Below are 24,986 nucleotides of genomic sequence, written 5' to 3' on the forward strand. Positions count from 1 at the left end.
TAATGAGACGTAAAATGAAGCTGATGGCAAAATCTAAAACTCATTTCGCAGTGCCCTCTAGTGTAATGAACTGATTATGAAATACATCTGATCCCTGCAGCTGAGCTCGCACTTTGCGCTGTCCGTCTCGGTTCGGCCACTTTCCTTTCTGGCAATCCGAGCTCATCAATCAGTCCGGCGACAAGCTCATGCAGCAGAGGTGGCAGCACACAGCTGGGTGAGTCAGTTACATGATTACAGATTTCCTCGACGAGTAAAACAAAGACACTCTGCCCTTGTATACAAAGACAAGCAGCGTATTAATAATAACACATGCAGTCATTCATGTGCTGAGCGGCGGGTCTCCTTATAATTACACAGAACAGTACGGTGCCTGTTTGTTTGTTATTGTTTCCAATGCATAAACAATATTTTGACGATAACCTGTGGGAGACTCGCCATATCAAGCTGAGAGGATTCAGATATGAACTGGTTTAATCTAGTTGTCTAGCCTCTTAGTAGTCGGTCAGCATCTTTATTATTATCTTAATCATCTTCTTCATCTTCTTTGAAATTTAATATCCATCATCATAATATTGTCTTTCCAACCTTTGTCATTATGTGTCCGCTTAAGTCTGCGTCTTAAATAAGCACAAGTCAATTATATAATTTAACCTAAATGGTTAAATGTAAATAGAGAGGAAATAAGTTTTCAACCTGTCCTCCCCTCAAGGGAAAAATACGATTGAAACCGCGTAAGAAAATGCAGAGTGCACATATTAGACATTGTATTGTATGCTGTTTTATCACGACAGGATATCTGTGTCCCATCCTAACAAAAAGGACTGTGATGAGTGCCAGTTCCTGACTGGACATGTGGAGTATTAGGTAAGATCCAACTGAGGAGACACTGCTTCAGACACTGCCCTGCCTTAGACAAACAGGATTTGAACCCTGGGGTCACGGACTCTCCATACCCAGAGGAGACAATTCTTCAGTGTTATTATCGGAAATGGCTAATAATAGATGACAAGAAAACCAGAGCGTTCTTTTGGCGGAGTCTTCTTGTGGGTGCAGCCACAGCCGGAGAAGACAGACGTCCTCGACTTCGGTAAAATATGTTTCAGTGTTTGTGTTGGGAGATGATATAGAGTTAGTTTGCAACAGTTTTAAATATCTCCTTTTGTATTGTATTGACATTCAAGGCATGAACAGTATCGATGTTTTAAAGCCATGCCAATAATTTTGTTTCAGGTGAATTATGATTCCAATAACTGAGCTGCGCTACTTTGTGGATACGCAACCAACGTATCGCATCCTAAAGCCATGGTGGGACGTGTTCACAGACTATTTATCCGTTGTAATGCTGATGATCGCAGTATTTGGGGGAACGCTTCAGGTCACGCAGGACAAGATGATCTGCCTACCCTGCAAGTGGGTAGTTAACAAGACCTGTAGAAAGTATTTCAATGCAACTTTTTCTGTGCCCTTGACCCATGAGCAACAAGGAATCCAGTATGACCTTGATCGCCACCAGTACAACTATGTTGATGCTGTGTGCTATGAAAACAAGCTACACTGGTTTGCTAAGTATTTCCCATATTTGGTGCTGCTGCATACGCTCATCTTTCTGGCTTGCAGCAACTTCTGGTTCAAGTTCCCTTGGACGAGCTCTAAACTGGAACATTTTGTGTCTATCCTACTGAAGTGTTTTGACTCGCCTTGGACCACGAGAGCTCTGTCCGAAACCGTCGTGGAGGAAAGCGACCCCAAAGCTCTGGTGAAAATGAACGGTTCCTTCGATAAGAAGGCTTCGTATGTGAGCGAAGACGTCGAGGCGAGTGTTCCAATGCTGTCGACGACCAGATCTCGTTTTGAACAAGGAATCGTGGACCACTCTGAGACTGGTGTCCTGGACAAAAAGGAAGGTGAACAAGCGAAGGCATTGTTTGAGAAGGTGAAGAAGTTTCGAACTCATGTGGAAGAAGGCGATATAGTCTACCGACTCTACATCCGACAGACTATCATCAAAGTTGTTAAGTTTATTCTTATTATTTGCTATACCGGATACTATGTCCACAATATTCAGTTCAGTGTCGACTGCAATGTGGACATCGAGAGTCTCACCGGTTATCGCATGTACAACTGTGCCCATCCCCTGGCAACTCTCTTTAAGATCTTAGCCTGCTTCTACATTAGTCTAGTTATCGTGTACGGGATGATCTGCGTGTACACCCTCAGCTGGATGCTACGGCGCTCTCTCAAGAAGTACTCGTTTGAGTCAATCCGAGAGGAGAGCAGCTACAGCGACATCCCAGATGTGAAAAACGACTTTGCCTTCATGCTGCATATGATTGACCAGTACGACCCCCTCTACTCCAAACGGTTTGCGGTCTTCCTCTCGGAGGTGAGCGAAAACAAACTGCGCCAGCTGAACCTGAACAATGAATGGACTTTGGAAAAGCTTCGGCAGAGGATCACGAAAAACTCCCAAGAGAAGCTGGAGCTCCATCTGTTCATGCTCAGTGGGATTCCAGACACAGTCTTTGACTTGTTGGAGTTGGAGGTTCTGAAGCTTGAGCTCATCCCTGATGTCACCATCCCACCGATCATTGCCCAGCTCACGAACCTCCGAGAGATGTGGCTGTACCACACACCAGCCAAAATAGAGGCTCCAGCTCTTGCGTTTCTGAGAGAGCACCTGAAATCGTTGCACATCAAGTTCACTGACATAAAAGAGATTCCTCTGTGGATCTACAGCTTGAAGAACCTAAGCGAGTTGCACCTTACTGGGAACCTCAGTGCTGACAACAATCGCTACATCGTCATCGACGGTTTACGAGAGCTGAAGCGTCTGAAGGTTCTGAGACTGAAAAGTAACCTTACAAAGCTGCCTCAGGTGGTCACGGATGTTGGAATGCATCTCCAAAAGCTGTCCATCAACAACGAAGGCACCAAGTTGATGGTGCTCAACAGCTTAAAGAAGATGGTGAACCTGTCCGAGCTGGAGCTTGTCCGCTGTGATCTGGAGCGCATACCTCATTCCATCTTCAGCCTGCACAATGTACAGGAGATCGATCTTAAGGATAACAACCTGAAAACCATTGAGGAGATCATTAGTTTTCAGCATCTTCATCGACTTGTTTGTCTAAAGATGTGGTATAATCAGATTGCATACATACCTATACAGATAGGTACCTTGGTCAACCTGGAGCGCCTCTATTTAAACCGCAACAAGATCGAGAAGATCCCATACCAGCTCTTCTTCTGCCGGAAGCTGAGGTTTCTTGATCTGAGCCATAACAATCTGACTGACATCCCGTCAGAAATAGGAACTCTACAGAACCTTCAGTACCTTGCTGTAACTGCCAATAGGGTAAGTTGGGTTCAGGCTGTGAATATAGTTTTGAGATTTAATTTTGTTTTATTTCTTTGTTGCATTTTTCTTTCTATTTGTTTTTAATCTGTTATTGGTACTTTAATATTATTGCTTTTTTATCATTATTTGTTTATTAAATTTTTAGGGCTGCCAAAGTTAATGCTCTACCTGGTACAATTTAAACATGTTTAACAGCAGTGAATTTGTATCTAGTGTTTTTATGTTTGACAATATATTGTGCATCAAAAATATTTATTTTACTTTTGTTTTAGTTTTTATGAATGATAATACCACTGCTTAAAGCTTTTTATTTATTATATAGCTTGTGTAATTGCCACTGATGCAGATTTTGTTTAATCTTTCTTGCACGATGATCAAAATTTACTTTTTATTTAAACACAGTTTATTCCAAAAAATATCTACTAGATGGCAATTATACAACAGGTTCAAAGATGAAGAAAAAGTGCTACTGCTCTTATGATGAGATGCAAGTAGTACATTCTTTGCAAATCCCATTAAATTAATGAGATGTTGATTGTACTTTCACTCAGCTTAGGTTTTTTTTTTTTTTTTTCTGCTGTCATTTTTCCCCATAGATTGAGGTTCTCCCCCCTGAATTGTTTCAGTGTAAGAAATTGAGAACACTGAACCTCGGAAACAACTGCCTGCAGTCCCTACCCTCGCGGTTCGGGGAGCTCACCAGTCTGACACAGCTGGAGCTGAGGGGCAACAGGCTGGAGTGCCTTCCTGTAGAACTTGGGGAGTGCAGACTGCTGAAGAAGAGTGGCCTAATTGTGGAGGACAGTATTTTCAACACTTTACCTTCAGAGGTCAAGGCGCAGCTGTGGAGAACTGACAAAGAGGCTTCTTGAAGCAGATGCTTGAACCTGGGAGTATTTGCCTTTGATGTGAGGAGAGGAATTCAATTCAAATTTCGATGTATGTTAAATATTTCAGGGTTCATTCGAATGTTTCCTGAAAGACATAAGGGGTATTTCACATTACGGCATGTGATGTTTTATTATAACCGAAAGCCATGGCATTTCTTTTGACAGACACTGAGGAGTGAGCAGACCAAATATTACATCAGGATTAAGGTGCTGTTCATTTTTGCCTTAATTTACACTATTCAGATATTGTATTATAAACATTTTGACTCAATTTTATACCAGTGTTACTGTGTAAGTGTAAGTGTGTGTAAAATCACTCTTCTATTGCCTGTTCTCAAATCCATGTCTCTGTGCGGTTGAAGACTACAAACTTTATGGTTTACTGCTAAAATACTACTTGTTTATTTGAAATTGTTCAAATTGCTCCTCATTTATATGTGATTAACTGATTAATGTATTTTAAAACTTTGAGAGCACTGGATAACTGTTGAACATTTGTTTATACAAGCTCTACACGTTACCTGCTGTACAGTCTTTTTCACATACTGATAATGCAAGTCATCTCTGTTGCATGAATCATTTTACTTTTAAGAGTTTATGAACATGCATAATTCAATATTCATTAACTTTCACCCAATAGTAAGTTGCTATTATCTACAGTCAGTCCTTTGAGAGTTTAATAACCTGTGTTAACTGAGTATTTAAAATTGTACAAATAATTGTTGATGTGTGCATGCTTGCAGTATTTATTTAGTTGTTGCAAAACAAAAGGTAAGTACATTTATTAAATTAAGAAAGTGAGATGTGACTATCATTATCTCCATGCATTTTAATTTGTATAAATACATAATAGTATTGTAACTGTAGTAATATTATTAGTAACATTTTTCTAAGATTTGTATTATAACTTGCAAACATTGTACTGTACAAATACAGCACCTTATTTTTACCCGTTTGCTCACTTTGAAATGCCATGAGAACTATCTTTGAACATTAATTTCCAATGAACAGTTAATTCTTTGTAAAGGTAGATTATCTAATGTATTCAGCTAACAGACGTGAACATTCACGATGAAGCAGACTAGTACCCTCAACTTTGAACTAAATGTTTTTGGCTCCCTTTACACTCTTAAGAAGACAATCAGAAGTATTTAGTGAAGTGTCCGTTATGTGTGCAATGCAGTTTTGATGCAGGTTAATACTTTTGTTACTTATTTGCTTCCTGTAGGATTTACAGCTGTTTTGTCTCGCCATTGTAATAGCCATAGATGTTAACAAGTTTTGTTACTGTTGATCGATTATTGAACATAGATTGTTTCATGTTTACTATTTTACCTCATTTATGAAAAAGTGTAGGATTTTAGAAGAAAGCTTGTTTGTTTCTAGATATATATGGAAACTAAGCTAACAGAATTCCAGAAGTTGCTCAGGTAAATGCCAATCAACTTTCTAAAGCTTGTCACAGTTATTATTATTATTTTATTTTTTTGATTTCAGTGTTATTTTAAATAAAACCAGTTTTTCTATGGCTCCAGTGCTCACGTTTTTGTAACTATGATGTATATTGATATGTTTATGGTTGACGACTTTATTGGGGAGGACTTCATTGTATTCAATAAATCCAGTGTTTAATTTTTTCTTTATTTTTTTTTCTTTTTTTTCATTTAGTTTGTTTTGCAAAGTAAATGTACATTTTAATAGAAATTAAGTAAATCCCATAAAATATTTCAAGCGAACACTCGATTTTCTTTATATGTCAATAAAAACCCCTTTTTTATTTTATATATACTCATTATATATACATTATAAATATATATATAAATAAATATATATATATATATAAATAAATATATATATATATATATACATTATAAGTTATTATTCATTCAACTTTATTATAATTATTATTACTGTTGTTAAAACTATTCTTATTTATGTATAGAGTGCGATGGGATCGTTTTTTTTAAATTATAACGGTGATAAATGGGAACCAATGTTTTCAACGTCATTGAGTTGCGTCGGACGTTGTTCAGTGAAACGCTTACTGAAGGCGGCCTGTTTACAATGCTGGACTGTGTCTGTAAAGTGTCTATGCTCTAAACCCTTATCATTTCTGCCTTGCGTTTAAGAAGATGGTAAGATTGCGCTTTACTATGAATGCTGAACTTCACGACAAACAGTTTTTAATCCTTATATTTAAGCTTGTATAGAATACATTAGTTTAACGTTATCTGTTTTATGTTAGCATTGTGGTGGAGTATCTTACTCTGGCCAAATTACAGTTAACGTTAGTGAAATATTTCATATTCTGTGGTATGCTTACCTTTAAGCAGGGTGAATTAATTATTTGCATTCTAAATGAGTAATTAACTTTATATTAAGAATGTATCTACTGACTTATGTTGTAGTTGTAGTATATTAATGAGCTGAACTCGTTCATCTTCTCGCAGGCTGTTACTCTGCACACAGAGCTCGGGGATTTCAAAATAGAACTGTTTTGTGAGAAGGCCCCGAAAACCTGTGAAGTAAGACTCTTGTTTCCATCACACAGACACACATCTTGAGGCAATATAATTGTGTTGATGCGTTAATTTTCATTTTAATTTTCTCATAGAATTTTATTGCCCTGTGCGCTAGTGGGTTTTACAATGGATGCATTTTTCATCGAAACATCAAGGGCTTCATGGTCCAGACTGGAGACCCAACAGGTAACTGATCCTGGATTTCATTTCTTACCTCACAGCTTTAGTTTATAGCTTGTAAAGTTGTAAATTTAGTTAATGCTAGGTTCATGTTTTGAATAAAAAAAATGATTTTAATCATTTCATGTCGAGGTTTATTTGGTTGATTTATAAAAATGATGTTTTTCCCTCAGGTACAGGCAAAGGAGGGACCAGTATTTGGGGAAGAAAGTTTGAAGATGAATTCAGTGAACATCTGAAAGTATGCATTGACATTGAAGTATTATAATGTTATGTACATTATTATACTTAAAAAAAATTAACTCGAAAAATTGTATTTAAGTTAGACACGAGTTAGAATTTTAAGGCATGAATATTAATATCAAAGTTGCAAGAGTGAGGACTTGAGGATCAACTTTCACAGTTGCTTATGACTTGAATTGATGATTTAACTTGCTGCTTCTTTTTGATGCAGTGTTTTGTGCCTATGTTGCAAGAAAAATTCTTATAAAAAAATCTAGTTTGTGCAAAAATAATATTTAAAGGTCCCATGACATGACATTTTCACTTTCTAAGGTTTTTTAACATTAATATGAGTTCCCCTAGCCTGTATAATTATGGTCCCCAAGTTTCTAGAAATTTTAATTGGTGTAAATTGAGATTTTGCTATCTTTCTCTGCCTTTGAGAAAACGGAAGCTCAAACGGGCAGATCTGGAATCTCCTCCTTGTGACGTTATAAGGAGAAATGTTACCTCCCCTTTCTCTGGTTTGCCCACCCAAATATTTACACATAATTCAGTCGCAATGTCAGGACAGGCGTTACAAACAGACTTTTATGATATGGATTCGACAGCACTGCCACAAACAGTGAGTAACAGTGTTCATTAATGTCTGATCTGTGATCAGTGATTTCTGATGTGAAGCTAATTATTCAAGTTCACACAGACTTTCTTTCTAAATAGTTTAATACTGCTTATGCATGAGTGAATCAAGCCAGTGACTAAATGATCAACTTCACGTTGTTTCTCTTAGTAGCATGAAACAAATCTGTTATTTAAATTGTGATTTAACTACAGAGAGCGATCAAAGAACGCTCCCTTTATTTTTTCGGAGCTGTCACACATCGCGAGTATATCTACACTCTTGCCCAAACTGCCGTTACAATGAATGACGCTGTTATGCTGCACAACAAAGCTCTTACTGTATTCATGTGGTGTATTCATGTGTTTGCTGTTAGTTGTGGTGAAAGCATTTTGTGAGAGAAAACGTGTTGCAATAATGACGAGATCACTGCATTCACGCGATAAACAGACTCTACTCAATGCTCATCACTGCAGCCTTTCATGTGATAGGAAAAGATCGAAAAAATAATTATATCAACACTTCCATGATTCGATAATCTCGACAGCTGTAATATTAAAAAAAAAAAATATATATATATATATATATGTATTTGAGAGGGGTTCCACATGTAATATGCATTTCGTATGCAAAGATGTCAGCCAATCACAACAGTTGTCGTTTACTCGGAGTCTCACAGCAGACACGCCCCTTCAAACAGAGCATTCAAGCCAGAGGGCTATTATCAGGATATAAAAATGCTTTTTATTTCTAAATTTTAAATGTAAAAATCTTACTAACAATATAAGTACACCTAAGGAAACATTAAAAAAGCATTTAAACAAAGAAAATCATCCATGTCGTGGGACCTTTAACACCCAGTATCCAGCATTCAAGTTAATCATGTCTGGACCAAACTGACTTGCACAACAATTTAAAAATCTTTTTTATGAAAGTAGTTTAATGCCTAAAAGATTTGCATATGCAGGGCAAGAGTTGTGGAAACGTACATAAGACTGTAAGTGTAAATTAATTTTGCATGCGCACAAGAGGCTTTGTAAAGGTGTACATGGTGTTTCATTCTTAGGCATTAAATTACCTTCATACTTTTTAGTCCTATCTAACTTGATCTTTCTTTTAATGTCTGTGTAATGTAGCACAATGTCCGGGGCGTGGTGGCAATGGCAAATAATGGACCAAACACAAATGCATCACAGTTCTACTTTACATATGCAAAACAGCCTCACTTGGACATGAAGTACACAGTTTTTGGAAAGTATGTTTATTTATGTTTATTTATTGTTTTTTTTTTTTTTTTTTGCTAGTGTTTTATTTTCTGTTTTTTTTGTTTTGTTTTTTTTTTCTATTTTTATTTTATGGTATTGATGGTAATAAATTGTAACACAAGCTTATTCTTTGTTACAGAATTATAGATGGACTTGAAACTCTGGATGAACTAGAGAAACTCCCTGTGAATGAAAAGACTTTTCGTCCTCTTAATGATGTCCATATTAAAGATGTTACTATCCATGCCAACTCATTTGCTGGTTGATTGATTTAATTGTGAAATATTCATAATGCATAATGCCTTGTGTTGTAAATAAAAAAAAAAGTTTTTTTAAAAACATGCTGTTTCATGAATTTGTATGCACTGACTTGACTCGGTTTTCCCTGTAATCTCTTACATTGTGTTTTAAAGGTATGGTAATTTTTTTATTAAAATGATAATAGATAAACTATTGTACTTTGACAAATGAGTATTTTCAATAAATTGATAGATTTTCTCATTGTTTTCTGAAGTGGTTTCACTATAATTTGCATTTATTCTGCACGTTTTATATATGAACTACTATTTTGAAACGACAAAAAAATTAGGCTACAATTTTGAAATCATGAAGCTAGTGACCCGGAAATATAGGTAAACACATGTATTTTAAATAAAATAAATGAAATCTGCAACATTTAGTTAGAAAGAAATCTATACTCTGTCAGGAGAAAACTAAACAATGCAGTATAGAGACAACAGATATGGCCCAGTATGACAAGATCATGTCTGTTAATGTCAGGTAAAATATAATTTAAGTTAGGAAACGTGCACCGGATTCAACAGATCAGGGTTTTTTTTTTTTTTTTTTTTTTTTTTTATAAATCCAAATATGATCATCCTCATATTAGAGACTCCCATCCCACAACATAAAATGTAAAATTATATGTAGTTTCTTGTATGAAGACACAACTTACAGGCTACTGTAAAATAAATTTTATCTATAAATATTAAATATAATAAATACTGTTAATATTATACATGTCTAAACAAAAAAATATTATATATTTCCATAATTATAGTACCAAACTGGTAAAGGTATTATTTATCCATTCATTTATTTACTTATTTTAATCAAATTTTCATTTCTAAAATGTTGGTGGATATTTGTTTTTATAAGAACAGGAAAACAAGATTTGAAAGCGTTTCTCTTTAAATGAAGATCTCTCTTTTCTTTCAGAGCAGTACAGTATATCATCTCACCCATCTCTGTGTGCCACATCTCATCAAAACGAAAGGATCGCTTGTGAATGTGTCAGGGATCAGTGAGCTTGATGAGTTTCTACATCAGTAGCAAATGAGCCATGAAACAAATACTAAATAATTGTTCGTTGTTTTATTTTTGTAGATCCTGGTTGATCTTATACACATTTTTGTTGTTGTTGTTTTTTGTTCTGTTACAGTTTCCTGGTGTACTTACCTACTGTATGTCCAAATCAGCCATCAACCAGTTCACACGCTGGTGTTGCTCTTGGAGCCTCTCTTGTTATTTAGAGGAGACCAGAGCTATTTGTCACACAGGGAAGTTGTCTTGAATCGAAAGTCCAGTAGTTTTAGTCTATCGAATGAAGTTAGATTTTAACTATAATGCTGAACTGTATACCCAAGAAAAGGGTATTTGCATTATACATTTCCTTTTGGGCAAAGACTATAGATTTAAAAGGACTTTGCTGTTGGGCAAGATGTCACGTGTTTCACATTCAGTATTATGTCTCATAAAAGCAAATAAATAAACATAGTTGTAATCAGTCTGAATGTTGAAATCCTTAATGTATTAACATGTTGGTTTGATGTAGCATTTTGATGAACATTAACAAAAAGAAGTGCACATTTCATGCAGTATCTGCAGTTATTTATTAGTGAGCCAGCAATTTTCTCCAGATTCTGGCATATTTACACAGATGGAAGCATGGAAACATTTATTACAGACAAAGAGTTGCATAATAGTGTTCAAATACAGCTTTCTGCAACTGAGGAAGTTATACATTAGCATTCAAAACTGAAATATGGTCTGACCAGATATACTTAAATATATTTCAATCTTTACAAAAGATAAAACACAGCCAAATGATGCCACAGCAGCATTCAAAATCAACTCAATACATTTCCCTTGATCTGCAATATGCAAAAAGAAAATGATATTAAACCTGTCTTTGATTTTACATGTATCTACCAATCAGCGGACACTTCATTATTGTAATTTAGTGTATTCATTTACAGCAGTGGTTCACAATCTTTGTGTCTTATTTTATGTACCTGTGTTAATGATGTACCTCTGATCCTTTCTTAAAAATTAATATATAAAAAAATGCAACAAGTTAATCTTTGTTTTTGTTGGTTTTTAGAATTTTAACTAATATTATCTGTGATGTGTGCAATGCAGTCCTGCCTTTGGCTGCTTTAAATGTGTGCTTTTTTTAAAACTGAATTGATTCTGATTGGCTGTCAATGTTTTAATCGTATATCATTGGAAAAATTTTGTGAAAAAAAAAAATAGTGAAAGTGATTCCAACAATATTGTTCCAATGAGTCATCATTGTTATAGTACTGGTGTGCACTCAGTTATTATTATCGTCCTTACTGAGAACGGATCTCCTAGTTGAGAACCACTGTTATACAGAATTATGTCTGCATCATGTATATTAATATGATTTATTTAGACAATAATATGAATTTATATTCCTTCCAGCAAGCTGCCTTCATTGGCATTATCAAAACTGTTTTTTCCATGGATCTGCTTCAGGTGTTTACGGAGAACTGGTTTATGTGCAAACACCATGTCGCAGTAATTACAACGGTGTGGTTTGTCCCCACTGTGAAGGTTCAGGTGGTCTAGCAGCGAGCACTTCTGAGTAAAAGTCTTTCCACATATCTTACATTGGAAGGGTTTGATGCCGGCGTGGACACGCATGTGCCGGTGCAGGTTTCCTTTCTGGGTAAATGTTTTTCCACACAGGAGGCACATGAACAACTTGTGCATCTTCAGATGGTTGGCGTAGTTCTCCAGCTGACGGAACACGCGAGCACATTTCGGGCACTGGTGGCACCACTGCATACTCTTATCGACATTCCTTAAGCATCCCCAAAGATTCGCTTTCCCCGAGCCACTGGGTCCAGGTGGGGACAGCGAATATTCAGCTGTGGGCTTGACAGAGATTTCGGCGGGCCGGGTTTCCACTGTGGAGTTTATTAGGGAGTGTTGTGGCTCAGGTGAGCGCAGTGTTGGCGAGTGACTTGCGCGACTCTGAAAGTTATCAGGCATTCGCTCATCTATTGACTCCACCTTAACGATGCTAATGGGACTCTCCTCTCCTCTGCTGTTGCTTTCAGAGTTTCTAAATACAGCTGGAGACTTGGGCTGTATTATCACATCATCATCATCATCATCATCATCATCAAAGTCATCTTCTCCATCATTGTCCGCCTCATCCTCTTCATCACATGCTGTCTCCACAGCTGGTCGGCCACGCTGTGAGCTGAAGTTCGATGGCTGTCGAGATGATGCACGCTCGTCTTTGACCTCGTGTGGTTTTATGAATTTATTGAGAGCTTCGGTGCACTGCTCTACAATATGACCCATCTGTAGGAAACTAGCAACTGTTAAATAGTGTACTAATTCAAGCTCCGGGAACTCCAGTGTCCCTGTGTAGCAGGACAGGAGAAGCCTCTGTCCAACCTCTGCGTCCTGTTGTGTAGATATTTGCACTTCACGAGAGTCCTGAAGGACAAACTGGTCTCTAAGGAAAGGGGAGCCAGCGGCAAAGACCACTTTGTGTCCAGGCACTTCCAAGTCATTGATGCGGACAACAACATCGCAGAAGCGTTTGTCTCGACGAAGAGCATCCATCTTTTGAAGCATAGAGTCCCCGAATGTGGGAAAGTTGAATTGCAGTATCACCCCATCCTGGGCCATGGTGCGCTATTAAATATACACAAAATATATTGCTAAAACATTTAAAATGCACATAAATGTCATGATAGCACAATGTTTAAAGTGTACACGATGATGTTAGTGTGGTTAGTACAGGCCTGGAAACTGTAACGTTACAGAGCTAAACCAGAAACATTGGATGGACGTCTGCAAAGAATGGAGGAAAACTGACGACGAAGACACATCGTCACGGGAATGAGGTGAATATAAGTGTTTATTTAAAATATGAATACCTGCAGCAATTTGTTTTTGGTTATTTTTGTTTCTGTCTGGGTGTTTTGTTGTCCTGGGGATGAGCATACAGCGCCTGTGTGTTTCGTGTGTGGCTTGAGACGGAAAAGGATGTGTCGACGTTCTCGATTGGTCGGCGAAATTTAAAGGGGCAGGACACAAATACATGTGGCTAAATTTTGTATCGTCTGTATTAAGATTAATTTGACTTTTCTTAACTAACAGACAGAAAGAAAGATTTATTTTCAATCCCGTACAATAAAAAAAATGTCAAGCCATGCCAACCACAAATTAACCACGGTTTTGCTACACTAACCATAGTTTAATCATGGTATTTGTAGTAAAACTGTGATTATACAAATGTTAATTAATGCGCCAAAATCATGGTTACTACACTTTTACTACAGTAAAACCATGGTTAATCCGTTCATGCTTTTTTGGAAGCCTCTTGAATAATGCATACATCTAGTAATAATAAATGTACTATTACTTTAGTAGAAGTAGTAATAGCCTAGTAGTATTTCTAGATTTCTAGAGAAGGCTTTCAATGTTATTACGTATGTCCACATTTCCATTCATGCTGTCTCTGTGGAAACCACTTGTATATTACAATAGTTTTATTATTATTATTAGAGTAAAAATAAAACTGTCAATATTCTAAACTTGTTGTGTGTTTTTTTTTTTTTTTTTTGATCCCACATGAATATTAAAAAAGTCAATTTGGATGATGATGATGATGATTTCTTGAGTACAATTAATTATTTAAAAGTGCGCTCCACTCTTAAACAAAGCACGTTTTGTGCTTCTTGCCACAAGGAGGCAATGTTGTAAAATGGAAGCGGATCTATCTATCTATCTATCTATCTATCTATCTATCTATCTATCTATCTATCTATCTATCTATCTATCTATCTATCTATCTATCTATCTATCTATCTATCTATCTATCTATCTATCTATCTATCTATCAATCAATCAATCAATCAATCATCTATCTATCGAGCCTTGTCACTTTTATTGTCAGTAATATAGCCCGACAGGCAGCAGCTTGTAATGGCATTTGCTACAATAATAATGTCTGTGGTTCATAAACAATGGTAAAGCAGAAAAAACATAATCTGATGTTTCATAAGTCACTCATGAATAACAGAAACCAAATAAGAGTCTGAGGCTGATCAGTCTAAAGTTTATTTTAGAAGCTTAATTTTATGTATCAGTATTTTTACTCATCTGCACAATAGATGAGATAATATACACCAGGTGCAAGAGCCTCACTCTGAGCAGTTCACACAACTTAATTTGCCAGATGTGCACTCCACATCCATAAACATAAAAAAGAAGATGACAAAAAGAAATGTCAAAGTGTTGTGAATTATGAGCCCCGTATTGAACAAATGCATAACTGAATGTGGCTTTCGGGCCTCCTGTCCTAACATAAGTGTTACATTTTCATTATATGAGCTAACTGCCTATATATTTATGCATAGTAGATTAAATTCTACAAATAAAAATTATACAGACTTTTCATTCAGTATTTTGGATATAGCATAATGTTTCATTCAGCACTGAAAATGAATAATAAATTCAGATTTTCAAGTAATAGATATATGAGTCTGACCTGTGTAAGATTGCCAGAATTAAATTATTTTATATCTGGCAATGATAGTGGAGCAAACCAAAGTAAAGACTCTTGTTTACAAGGACTATGATGGGCTGGGACTACAATAGTTGTTTCACCCAAAAAGCCTCACAAAAGCAAGACATTTGACACTACAGAGGTTTGGTGTCAGGGCTTTTTCAGTCATCATTATCAAAGTGAGGCTGTCTTGATTTCGTCCTTTAGCTCGGTTTCTCACACTGTGAATAGACAGGTTCAAATCCCCATCCACAGCTACATATCATTTTTCTACCACTGTCTCTAAAACTAGTAGTATTCATTCAGGAAATCAGCTAGTATCATATGTATTTAGTTTCACTGTGTGACTTTCGGTCTGTGCTACTTTTAAATGACCCGCTCTACTGCGACTCGCCTTACAGAATCAGACCTAAAGAAAGTGAAGAAGAAATAACATCAGTGAAAAGAAATGCAAGACATTCAAATGATTATAAGAGAATGTGAAGAAGTATGTCTTGTAGCTTATAGTCGTATAAATTATTGCAATCTCTACCATGATGAAAAAGAGGTTGTAGAAAAAATAAAGACAGCTGACACATCACTACTGTATAATATCTGAAATGTTTATTAAGGTTTTTTTTTTTTTTGGTGGAGTGATGAACAAATCCCTGAGAATAGCCTTGTGATATCTTGTGTTAAGAGTATCCACTGGTAAAGCACAAGAATCTAGGTGACACTTGTGAGCCAGACTCACTTTTTTCGTTCTTCAATCTGTTCAACTTCGCTGGATTCATCCACCACCTTTCCATTTACCATTGTCTGGGTGACCACCTTCACAATCTTCCTTGTTCTCACTTCAGGCTCTTCTACAAAAGGCAGAAAGACAATGCTAAAACTATGAGCAAATTAATTAAAATAGAGAATTTATTCAAGCTCAGTGCTTCAAATGTAGTATTATGCTACTGCAGGTAACTTAAATGCTCTTTTTAGGCAGATCACTTCACTATAACTAATTTATTGTGCCGAGATACACTATCAAACATCTGTTGACAACTACAATATAAGCAAACTTAAAGGGGTCATATGATGCGATTTCAGTTTTTCCTTTCTCTTTGGAGTATTACCAGCCCTTGGTCCATAAAGATGATCTGTAAAGTTGCAAAGACTAAAGTCTGAAATCCAAAGAGATATTATTTTAAAAAAGTTAAGAGTCAACTACGCCCTCCTAAAACTGCCCGTTGTAACACGTCCCCGCATGTCTACATCACTGTGTGGGAAGATTTGCATAACTCCGCCCAAATGTTCACAAAACGAAAGAAGGCATAACTTTGATTCTTTGTTTGGCCTTCCAAAAGAGGACACAACTAGAAATCAGTGGTTAAGTTGTATTTACAACACTGTTCCAGAACAGTTCAACCCAAATATTCAGATGTGTGCAGCACATTTTACAGAGGACAAGGACTGTTTCCTGAACCAGTAGCCTACAATGCTTCTGTGCACAAAGTCTGTTTCTATAAAGTGGGGCAATTCCAACTTTGCAAGGACAGTCTGACGGTTCTAATTCACAGCTTGTAAGTACATTGACATATTTAAAGAATTTGCCACTGATGATTCAAACACAAGTTCTAAACAGTGTAGGGCAGCACTTGTGGCATTCAGTCAATCACAATGCACTGGATAGCTGGCCAATCAGAGAACACCTCGCTTTTCAAAACAATGAGCTTTGTATAAACCAATGCGCTTCAGAAAGGCAGGGCATAGAGGAGCAACAATAATGTACATAATTTACACAACTAAATGTAATGTACGATATCTTAAACCATCGTTTTGGTCAAAATAAGTTACTAATAAAAAACTATTGTATTTAAACATATAACACATGGAAAAATGCTCCAGTTTCTAACATAACCTCTGTACCCTGAGATAAGGGATTGAGCATTGTGTAATAACATGCTAAGGGGGAAACTCCTGTTTACGCTGATATTGAAGCCTGATTTGTTCATGTTTGTGTAACTGCTCGAATAAATGGTGCCTCAACCGGCTAAAAGCGCTCCCTATTGAACGATTTCTCCCATTGCATTTAACACGCTTATGGAGAATGCATCCAATAGCGCCATGCTATAAGCAAATGCAGAACTAAGCCAGAGCACCCGTAATGAGGGCTTCTAAAACCATAAGCTAATTATGAGACCCAAGCCATTTGGATGGGGACTACATAGCAGAACCCTTCCACTCAAAGAGAGGATTAGGTGAATTAAGCAGACATGTGCCTCGAGTGTAGGGAAGTTGTAAAACTTAGTAAAGGTTGATGACGATGACCCTCCAATGGCCTCACAGATATCATACATAGAAATCATGCTAAACCATGCCCGTGAGGAGGCCATCCCTCTGGTGGACTGGGCCCTACTTGCTTGATCGACGCTAGCGCCAAAAGTAGGGTGGTCTTGAGCGATAGGTGCCGCAAGTCAGCTGACTGGAGCAGCTCAAAGGGAGTTCCCTGTAGTGCCCTGAGGACTATGGATAAGTACCAGTTCGGTACAGTATGAGAAAGAGGCGTATTCAGTTTCTGAGCTCCCCTCAGAAACTTAACGACGAGGTAATTTATGTAGACTGACTGGCCTGCCACGAAAGCATGATTTGCAATGATGACTGCCACATATACTTTGAGCATGGAAGGGGTGCGCCCCTTGTCCAGCAGCTCTTGCAGAAAGGTTCACACATCACAAGAGGATGGGATTGTACACTGTACACAGGTTAGAAAAGACCCACCATTTAAGGGTGTAGAGGTGTTTTATAGACGGGGCACTAGCATCCAAAAATGTATTACTTACACTCAGATGGAGCTGTAAAGGTTCCCGTCAAGTGGCCAAACATGAAAGCTCCACAGCTCGTGGCCAGGGATGAAAAATCATGCCTTTTGTGGTATGTCCTCAGTGGTATCAGCCAAGGGGCTGCAGATAGCGGCTGAATCAACTTCGAGAACCACGTCTGATTCCTCCAGAGTGCCATCATCTCAAGGCAGTTGATGTGCAAGTGTTGCTTCAGTTTTGACTAGGATCCGTATGGTGGTCTGCCCTCGTACAGTGCTCCCCAAATTGAGTTGGATGCATCCAAATTACTGCAGTAATTTTGTTGGGCCAGCCCTGATGGGAAGGTCCCATTTAAAGAGAACTTCCATCGCCCACTAATGGCACTCTAAGTCGACTTGTATAGCAGTTGGCTCCTCCCCTTTTGGCAGGTTGAACATGAAAAAAATCAGGCTTCAGTACCAGAGTAAGCAGGAGTTTCCCCATAAGCATGTTAAATGCAACAGTAGAGACCATTCGATAAGTAACTTGTCTCATTTGGATGTTTAGTTACAATTGCATGGTGACGCTTTCCTGAATATATGTCAGTGTTTTATTGTGTTCGCTTATTTAAAATCTGTGACAAAAATATGATTTTAGGTTTGTAATTTTAGTTTTAATAATAGGACATTCCAGTTTAAGATGGTTTTGTACTAGATGTTTGAAAGCAACATACAAATTCCCTGCTAAAGAAACCAGCATTTTATGCAAATAAACCCCTAGTCTCCCCTATTAGTATCAGTATTATATAGCATTTTAATGTATTCAAGAAACTGAATACATCTTTAGTTCTATAATAGAACTATCCATTCAAAACAGACTTACTTTTAAGAGTGGGTGTTTCTTTTATCCTGAAAAACAAAAAGGAAACAAATGTCATCAGTGTCATCAGAGACGTTTCCTTCAGCATTATCTGCATTTCCTATCAGCATTATCTGTGTATACTGTGTATACTTGGGGAAGTCGTGGCCTAGTGGTTAGAGAGTTTGACTCCTAACCCTAGGGTAGTGGGTTCGAATCTTGGGCTGGCAATACCATGACTTAGGTGCCCTTGAGCAAGGCACTGAACCCCCAACTGCTCCCTGGGCACCGCAGCATAAATGGCTGCCCACTGCTCCGGGTGTGTGTTCACAGTGTGTGTGTGTGTTCACTGCTCTCTGTGTGTGTGCACTTTGGATGGGTTAAATGCAGAGCACAAATTCTGGGTATGGGTCACCACACTTGGATAAATTTCACTTCACTTAAGGAACTTCAATATATAAAAAAAAAAACATATCAAAAAGCATTGTTCGGCTTTGAAAAACCTCTCTCAGTTCTTACACTTCCTCTCCATCCAGCAGCCTCCGGTAGGTGGCGATCTCCAACTCCAGATTCTGTTTGATCCGCAGTAACTGCTCGTAATCAGTTTTGATTCTCTGCATATCCAGGCGCAGCTGTGAGAGTTCGTCCTCCAGCTGTGTGAGTGAGCCCTGAAGATGCTCGATCTCAAGCGTGTACTTCTGATTTGTCTCTCCGAGGTTCCCCTCCAGAACACCAACCTGAGGTGTATCATAACATTAACATTTTCAATGAGAGCCCAAAATACTGTATGTATGACTGTAGTATGATTAGTTTAAATCCAAAATTAGAGAAGGAAGAATGAACTTCCTTAAATCTGATCTAAATCCAGTATGTGTGAACTAGTAGCTGAACAACCTGCTGAAAAGTCTTTATCACCTGTCCAGGCCATGAGGATGCAATGTGTTTTTAGACTGTCGTCACATGTATTACATTTTTTTATACAGGAGTAAACATATATGGTTGTTGTTTGCATGAAGATGAACAGCAGATGGAGAGGACTGTGGTTTCCTGTGCTGAAGAGCTAACCTTGACACGTTCTCTGGTTATTTGTTGACAAACAATAGGCTAAATTAGGTTAAAAAAAAGGTAAAAAGAAAAAACTCTATGATGCTTCAAACAGCTCACTGACATATTAATTCACCTTTAACCACATGATAGAGGATTTGATTGTTTGACGAATGTTTATCCAAACAGATTTACAAATGAGTATATTAACATAAGCAAATGATCATAAGAAGGTTGGAAAGAGGTATTTTTTACATTCGCTCTTGACTTCATGCAATTCAATCTTGTCATTTGGATTTTTCTTAAGTAGAAAAGAAAAGTAGGTAAGCAATTTGCCTTTACTATCTTGTACATAAACCTCCCAAAAATACTTTAGAACATTTTAAAGGCAAGACACTGTTTTTCCCTCTTTTCAGGTGAAAAAAGTCTGGTGCATCAGAAGAACATATGAGATGTATAATTTTCAAACTGGGGTGCAGCATTTGAGGATCTATAAAGAGTCTATGAATATATTTAAATATGTGATATATATATCATTTATTTATCTTACTCGTGCATAAAGACTTGTGTAAAGTGTTAATATCAGATGCAGTTGCACTGTAAATCTAAAATAATAATAATAATAATAATTTCCAGATAATATTTTTACAATTTGGTTTAGTATCAAGTCAATGATCTCATTATTAAACATAAATATCATCAATAATAGTTTAAATTTTTGTCAATTAAAAATATGAACAATAACATACCATAAAAGCTTTCTTATTTTAGGAAGGTGATAATCATATTTGTGGTTCCTTGGCATCATAAAGTTTGAAATCCCTGTCATACTTCATGAACATGCACCAGAAATACAGTAGAATTTCAACATGTAAGCTCAGTTCAGGTTTAGATAGAAAGTTTGTGAAAGATCTAAATTTGTCCTGTTTTTTTTTTTATCTTATTTGTTGATTGGACTCCGTTCTGATTTCCATTACAGTGAAAATATTTTTTTATAATAATTTTCTATTTTTTCAGCATGTTCGTTACAATCTAAACAATTGGAAAACTTCAGAAGACACATCTAGTGGACATTTCATAGACAAACTGCAGCGATTTTAGGATAAACGTTCATTCGTCTTTCACCTGTTTGCGCAGATTGTCCAGTTCCACCTCTAACGCCTGCAGAAAGCGTCGTCTTTCATTGAGTTCACTCTGAGCACATCTCAAAGCCTCGTTACTCTCCTTCACCTCCGACTGCAAAGTCTCCAGCTGTCACATAGACACACATCACACAGTACACATATTAGTTCAAACACACCTGTGTTTGCAGTGAAATCATCAGTCTATAAATAGCTGATTCTGGTGTGTTGGCAGTGGAGTCTGTGTTGGATTGTAATCTGACCTTCTTCAGGTACCACATTTCAGTGTCCTCTTTATTCTTGCGTGCAATGCTCTCGTACTGCACCCTTAGCTCTGCCATGATGGCTCCCAGGTCTGGGCCCTGGGCTGCATCCACCTCCACATTCACTTGCTCATTGGCTAGACGGGACTTCATTGTGTTCTTCTCCTTCATGGAGACAATCGTTTACAATCTCACCAAAAACCACAATAAAGCACTTAAAATGTGTGAATTGCATTAGATTGCAAAATATCAAATGATACTACTAGCTGAATGATACTCAGTTAATGATAGTCAGAAATACTAACCTTTAGTATTTAGTAAATCATCAGTGTATCTATTATTTAAAATTGAGCAACAATATTTTTGCATAGTGTTTTATTTAAAGTGTGTATTTGTGTTATCTTTCTCTAAGGCAAGACAGGCACAAACATTGTTTTTTCATTCACTCCTCAATTTTTTACATTAGGCTTTTAATAAAAATTTGTAGACTAGTGGAAAGACAAATACACATTTTTTTATCACACTTATCTATTTGCATCTGTATATTTAATTTTCTCAAAATGACTTTTTATTCTCCAACACTGAACAAGAAATCTAGACCAAACTACAATTTTTTTTTTCATGTATATTGTAAAGATTTTTAGATTGGCATTTGTTCATAACTCGTTTGCCTGATTTTATACATTTTATATCTAAAATGTTATACCTGTTGATAGTTCTCCCTAATTTATATTGCTTTATTAAGTGATAAAAAGATATCCAATTTAGTTAGATAATGACTCATTTTCATATTTACCCATAACCTTTCTTAAGACAACAGTTTGAAAAGGATGTTTCTATATTGTGCAGCACTCAAAGGACCTGTATAACATATCTGTATATAAATTATATACAGGATTCCCAAATTTGTGCAATGTAAATACTTTTTAGTTGCAGTTAATATTTCCACATTGTTCATTACATTCAGTATATAAATATGCAAAAATGTATGTTGTGCAAACTTTTCAAATACCTGTGAATATTAATGAGTTCAAGCTGAATAATGAATGTTATTTGAAAAAAAATATAACAATTATATTTTACATTAATATTATTAATGTTATGATTTTGTGTCAGTTATGTGTTTAACCTCATCATGATTCTTCCTGAGGAAATAGAGCTCCTCTTTCAGACTGTCCAGATCTCCTCGAAGGGTTGCGATGATCTGATCATGATCAGATTTTGCTCGTCTCAGAGCATGACAGTCTCTCTCAACCGACTGACAAAGAGTAGCTTCTGCCTCCCATCTGTTTATGAGCAAATAATACAATAAACCTTTCAACCTAGAAATTAGTACTAAATAGCACAATACATTTCGCAATGGATCTTCTCAGGGATTAGAGGAAGGAACAAAAAAAGCTAAACTCACTTGACCCTAAAGTCATCGGCTGCAAGCTTGGCATTGTCAATCTCCAGCATTATACGAGCATTCTCCAATGTCTTTTTCCTCACCTAGAGAGCAGAAGTGTGATGTTAACTAATAAAGGATCTCATGCAATGACTTCACTGAACATTCCTTCTGCTTTCTTATCTATGAAACAACTAAAACCAAAGAAAAAAACAGAACTCTTAGTTCCACTAGATCATCAAACCTCTTGTCCAATCGCTTGTGCTTGAGCCATCAGTCCCTCGATGTCGTGACCCTTGGGTGCTCGCTCCAACATCAGCTGTTTAATCTTCAGCTCCAGGTCAGCGTTGGACTTCTCCAGAGAACGCACCTTTCCCAGATAGCTGGCAAGTCGGTCATTTAGACCTTGCATGGTCTCCTTGCCACTGGCACCAACTCCTAGACCATTCAGTGAGAGGTTGCTTAGGATGTTTAAGCCATTTCCCAGAGAAGTGGACCGAGACAGGGACAGAGTACTGGCTGAAGAGAGGGACACTGGGATTTTAGAACGTCCCCGAAGCCCAAAGTCACGCATAGACATGCTTGAAAAAGACGGCTGCCGTCCCAGAGAGTGGCTGTGCACAGAGAAGCTGGAGGTCATGGTGCTCGCAGAACCAGAGAGTATGCGCACTGGTGGTGAAAAAAATATTCATTGGTTGTTAATCTGAATGCAGATTGTTGTTTCCTTATGCCATATGAAAAGAACTATGAAAACACAGAATACCAATAGCTCTCCTTCACGCTCTTCATCAGACAGATATTTAATGTTTAAGGAACAATTTAATGATATTTAATATTATACTGCAGTGGAGAATTAAATTTGGAAAAATGATCCTGTTAATTTTTGGCTTTTATTAAAAAAAAGAAAGAAAAGAAGGTAATTTGGTTGCAAACCAAGAAGACTTTGTGAATAAGAAATGTAATACTTACATGGATTGTGTCCAAATGTAGTGCAGCACCTGAGTGTGGTTTTGTCCGGGGAAGAACTGGTGGCTTTTATATGTACTTGTTCAGGTGAGTCAGAGTATTTATGCTTAGACTCCTCCTGAAGAGCTGTTGACTATGGAAGTCAACATCCAATCACATCCCTCCACAGGTGAAAGGATATTTCCTGACTGAAACCGATAAAACACGATAAAAATGTTCCCAAAGCACCATCCACATATTATATTGCACATTTGTCTTTGAAAAAATTCAGTAACAAATTATGTGATGCTTAACTTTTATTTGATGAAGCATTGCTAAAAGGCATAGTAAGACTTACAGTTTTTCTATGATTTAAAGTTAATACAACAAAATTCAATAGTGTCCATTGTGGTTTTGACCCCAAAAAAATCTTCTTTTATATTCCACATAAGGTTTGCAATGACATGATGGTGAGTAAATGATGAGAGAATTGTCACTTTTGGGAGAACAATCACTTTAAGATAAATAACACTACTGACAATTTGTTTATAAAAGAAGTGACTTCATATCCACTGTGGGACAGGGTGTACTGTGATAACCATAACCCCATTTTTATTTTCTGAACCGGGTGTAACCTGATATGCTTTAGGGAGGGGGGAAAGTCCATTTCTATACACTGACACTATTCAGAGAGCGTACAATGACCTGTAATGAGAGAACTGTGCTTCACACGGAGACAGTCATCCAAAGCCTCACTAGCCAGCAAGAGGGTAAAACAATGCAGAGACCTAGAAAGAGCAGGAAAGCAAAACCTATGAGAAATATTTGGTTGACCTAATCAGCTGAATGAATTCTAAATGAATTCTTGAATTAAGGTTATACTTAATTTAAGTTCAGTTTTTCACTTTGTTAAAACTTTCATGATGCTTGAAGTTTATACAATATCACTAACAAAAAGAACCTTTACCATGTTTTTAGGACACTGTACCATGGTGTACCATGTATTTTCAAGTACAATATAATAACAATAAGATGGTGATGCCATGCTACTTTGATGTGAACCACGATACCCTAATTTATTGCAACATTCATGTACCATGGTAGAAATCAAATTAGCACCATGGCACCATGGACTAAATAGAAGTATAAACTAAATATCAGCAAAGGCAACCCCTCCATCATAAATAACAGTTACTATTATAAATAAAGTCTGCACCCTCATGTGGGCACAACAGAAATTGCACATTGTATCAAAGCTGCAACACAAATGAATTTACCCTGGTGAACAATAAAGGTGAATATATGATGACTGTTACTGCCAAACTAGATCTACATTGAAAAATACATGTATTTATGTGCACTTCCATTCAAAAGTTTGTGATCGATAATGTATTTTCAAGACATTAATAGTTTTATTCAGCAAGGATGCATTAAAACTGATCAAAAGTGACATTAAAGATGATTATAATGATACAATAGAGTTTTTTTAATTAGTGGTGTCAAATTGATTAATCTCATTCATAACAAAAGTTTGTGTTTTTATAATATATATATATATATATATATATATATATATATATATATATATATATGTATATATGTATGTATGTGTGTGTGTGTGTGTGTGTGTGTGTGTGTGTGTGTGTACGGTGTATATTTATATGTATATAAATACACACTGTGGCGGGTTGGAAGGAACACGCAAGAG

General features: G+C 36.8%; 4 protein-coding genes across 4 annotated transcripts; 2 read left to right on the forward strand and 2 right to left on the reverse strand.

Annotated features, from left to right (window-relative positions):
* Positions 1-57: 57 nt before the first annotated feature.
* Positions 58-4,597, forward strand: LOC132137479 (volume-regulated anion channel subunit LRRC8A-like). Its single transcript, XM_059547500.1, has 4 exons — positions 58-217; positions 795-1,090; positions 1,234-3,355; positions 3,955-4,597. Exons 3-4 carry the CDS (start codon positions 1,241-1,243, stop codon positions 4,228-4,230), a joined length of 2,391 nt encoding a protein of 796 aa, XP_059403483.1. The 5' UTR covers positions 58-217; positions 795-1,090; positions 1,234-1,240; the 3' UTR covers positions 4,231-4,597.
* A 1,650-nt stretch (positions 4,598-6,247) lies between these two features.
* On the forward strand, positions 6,248-9,395 carry LOC132129776 (peptidyl-prolyl cis-trans isomerase-like 3). Its single transcript, XM_059541535.1, has 6 exons — positions 6,248-6,383; positions 6,699-6,773; positions 6,863-6,956; positions 7,124-7,191; positions 8,928-9,046; positions 9,196-9,395. The coding sequence occupies exons 1-6, from the start codon at positions 6,381-6,383 to the stop codon at positions 9,320-9,322; spliced, it is 486 nt and encodes a 161-aa protein (XP_059397518.1). The 5' UTR covers positions 6,248-6,380; the 3' UTR covers positions 9,323-9,395.
* A 2,266-nt stretch (positions 9,396-11,661) lies between these two features.
* LOC132137489 (zinc finger and BTB domain-containing protein 26-like) lies at positions 11,662-13,353 on the reverse strand. The gene is made up of 2 exons (XM_059547512.1): positions 13,259-13,353; positions 11,662-13,013 (listed from the first exon to the last, which is right to left on the reverse strand). The coding sequence occupies exon 2, from the start codon at positions 13,005-13,007 to the stop codon at positions 11,769-11,771; it is 1,239 nt and encodes a 412-aa protein (XP_059403495.1). The 5' UTR covers positions 13,008-13,013; positions 13,259-13,353; the 3' UTR covers positions 11,662-11,768.
* A 1,085-nt stretch (positions 13,354-14,438) lies between these two features.
* Positions 14,439-23,480, reverse strand: LOC132129784 (keratin, type I cytoskeletal 18-like). The gene is made up of 10 exons (XM_059541547.1): positions 23,303-23,480; positions 22,578-23,002; positions 22,355-22,437; positions 22,076-22,232; positions 20,947-21,111; positions 20,688-20,813; positions 19,038-19,255; positions 18,543-18,568; positions 15,626-15,737; positions 14,439-15,301 (listed from the first exon to the last, which is right to left on the reverse strand). The coding sequence occupies exons 2-10, from the start codon at positions 22,971-22,973 to the stop codon at positions 15,259-15,261; spliced, it is 1,326 nt and encodes a 441-aa protein (XP_059397530.1). The 5' UTR covers positions 22,974-23,002; positions 23,303-23,480; the 3' UTR covers positions 14,439-15,258.
* Between the last annotated feature and the right edge of the window lie 1,506 nt (positions 23,481-24,986).

Source organism: Carassius carassius, chromosome 4 (genome assembly GCF_963082965.1).
Source record: "Carassius carassius chromosome 4, fCarCar2.1, whole genome shotgun sequence".
Lineage (NCBI taxonomy): Eukaryota > Metazoa > Chordata > Actinopteri > Cypriniformes > Cyprinidae > Carassius > Carassius carassius.

What these genes read in the sequence shown, in the direction of transcription:
- LOC132137479 (XM_059547500.1), top strand. Translation starts at nt 1,241, where the DNA reads ATGATTCCAATAACTGAGCTGCGCTACTTTGTGGATACGCAACCAACG. An exon ending in TTGCTGTAACTGCCAATAGG is followed by an intron (nt 3,356 to 3,954) that starts GTAAGTTGGGTT and finishes TTTTCCCCATAG; the next exon opens with ATTGAGGTTCTCCCCCCTGA.
- LOC132129776 (XM_059541535.1), top strand. An exon ending in AATTCAGTGAACATCTGAAA is followed by an intron (nt 7,192 to 8,927) that starts GTATGCATTGAC and finishes TGTGTAATGTAG; the next exon opens with CACAATGTCCGGGGCGTGGT. An exon ending in AAGTACACAGTTTTTGGAAA is followed by an intron (nt 9,047 to 9,195) that starts GTATGTTTATTT and finishes TCTTTGTTACAG; the next exon opens with AATTATAGATGGACTTGAAA.
- LOC132137489 (XM_059547512.1), bottom strand. Translation starts at nt 13,007, where the DNA reads ATGGCCCAGGATGGGGTGATACTGCAATTCAACTTTCCCACATTCGGG.
- LOC132129784 (XM_059541547.1), bottom strand. Translation starts at nt 22,973, where the DNA reads ATGACCTCCAGCTTCTCTGTGCACAGCCACTCTCTGGGACGGCAGCCG. An exon ending in AAATGTGGTACCTGAAGAAG is followed by an intron (nt 20,814 to 20,946) that starts GTCAGATTACAA and finishes TCTATGTGACAG; the next exon opens with CTGGAGACTTTGCAGTCGGA. An exon ending in CTGCTGGATGGAGAGGAAGT is followed by an intron (nt 18,569 to 19,037) that starts GTAAGAACTGAG and finishes TTTGTTTTTCAG; the next exon opens with GATAAAAGAAACACCCACTC.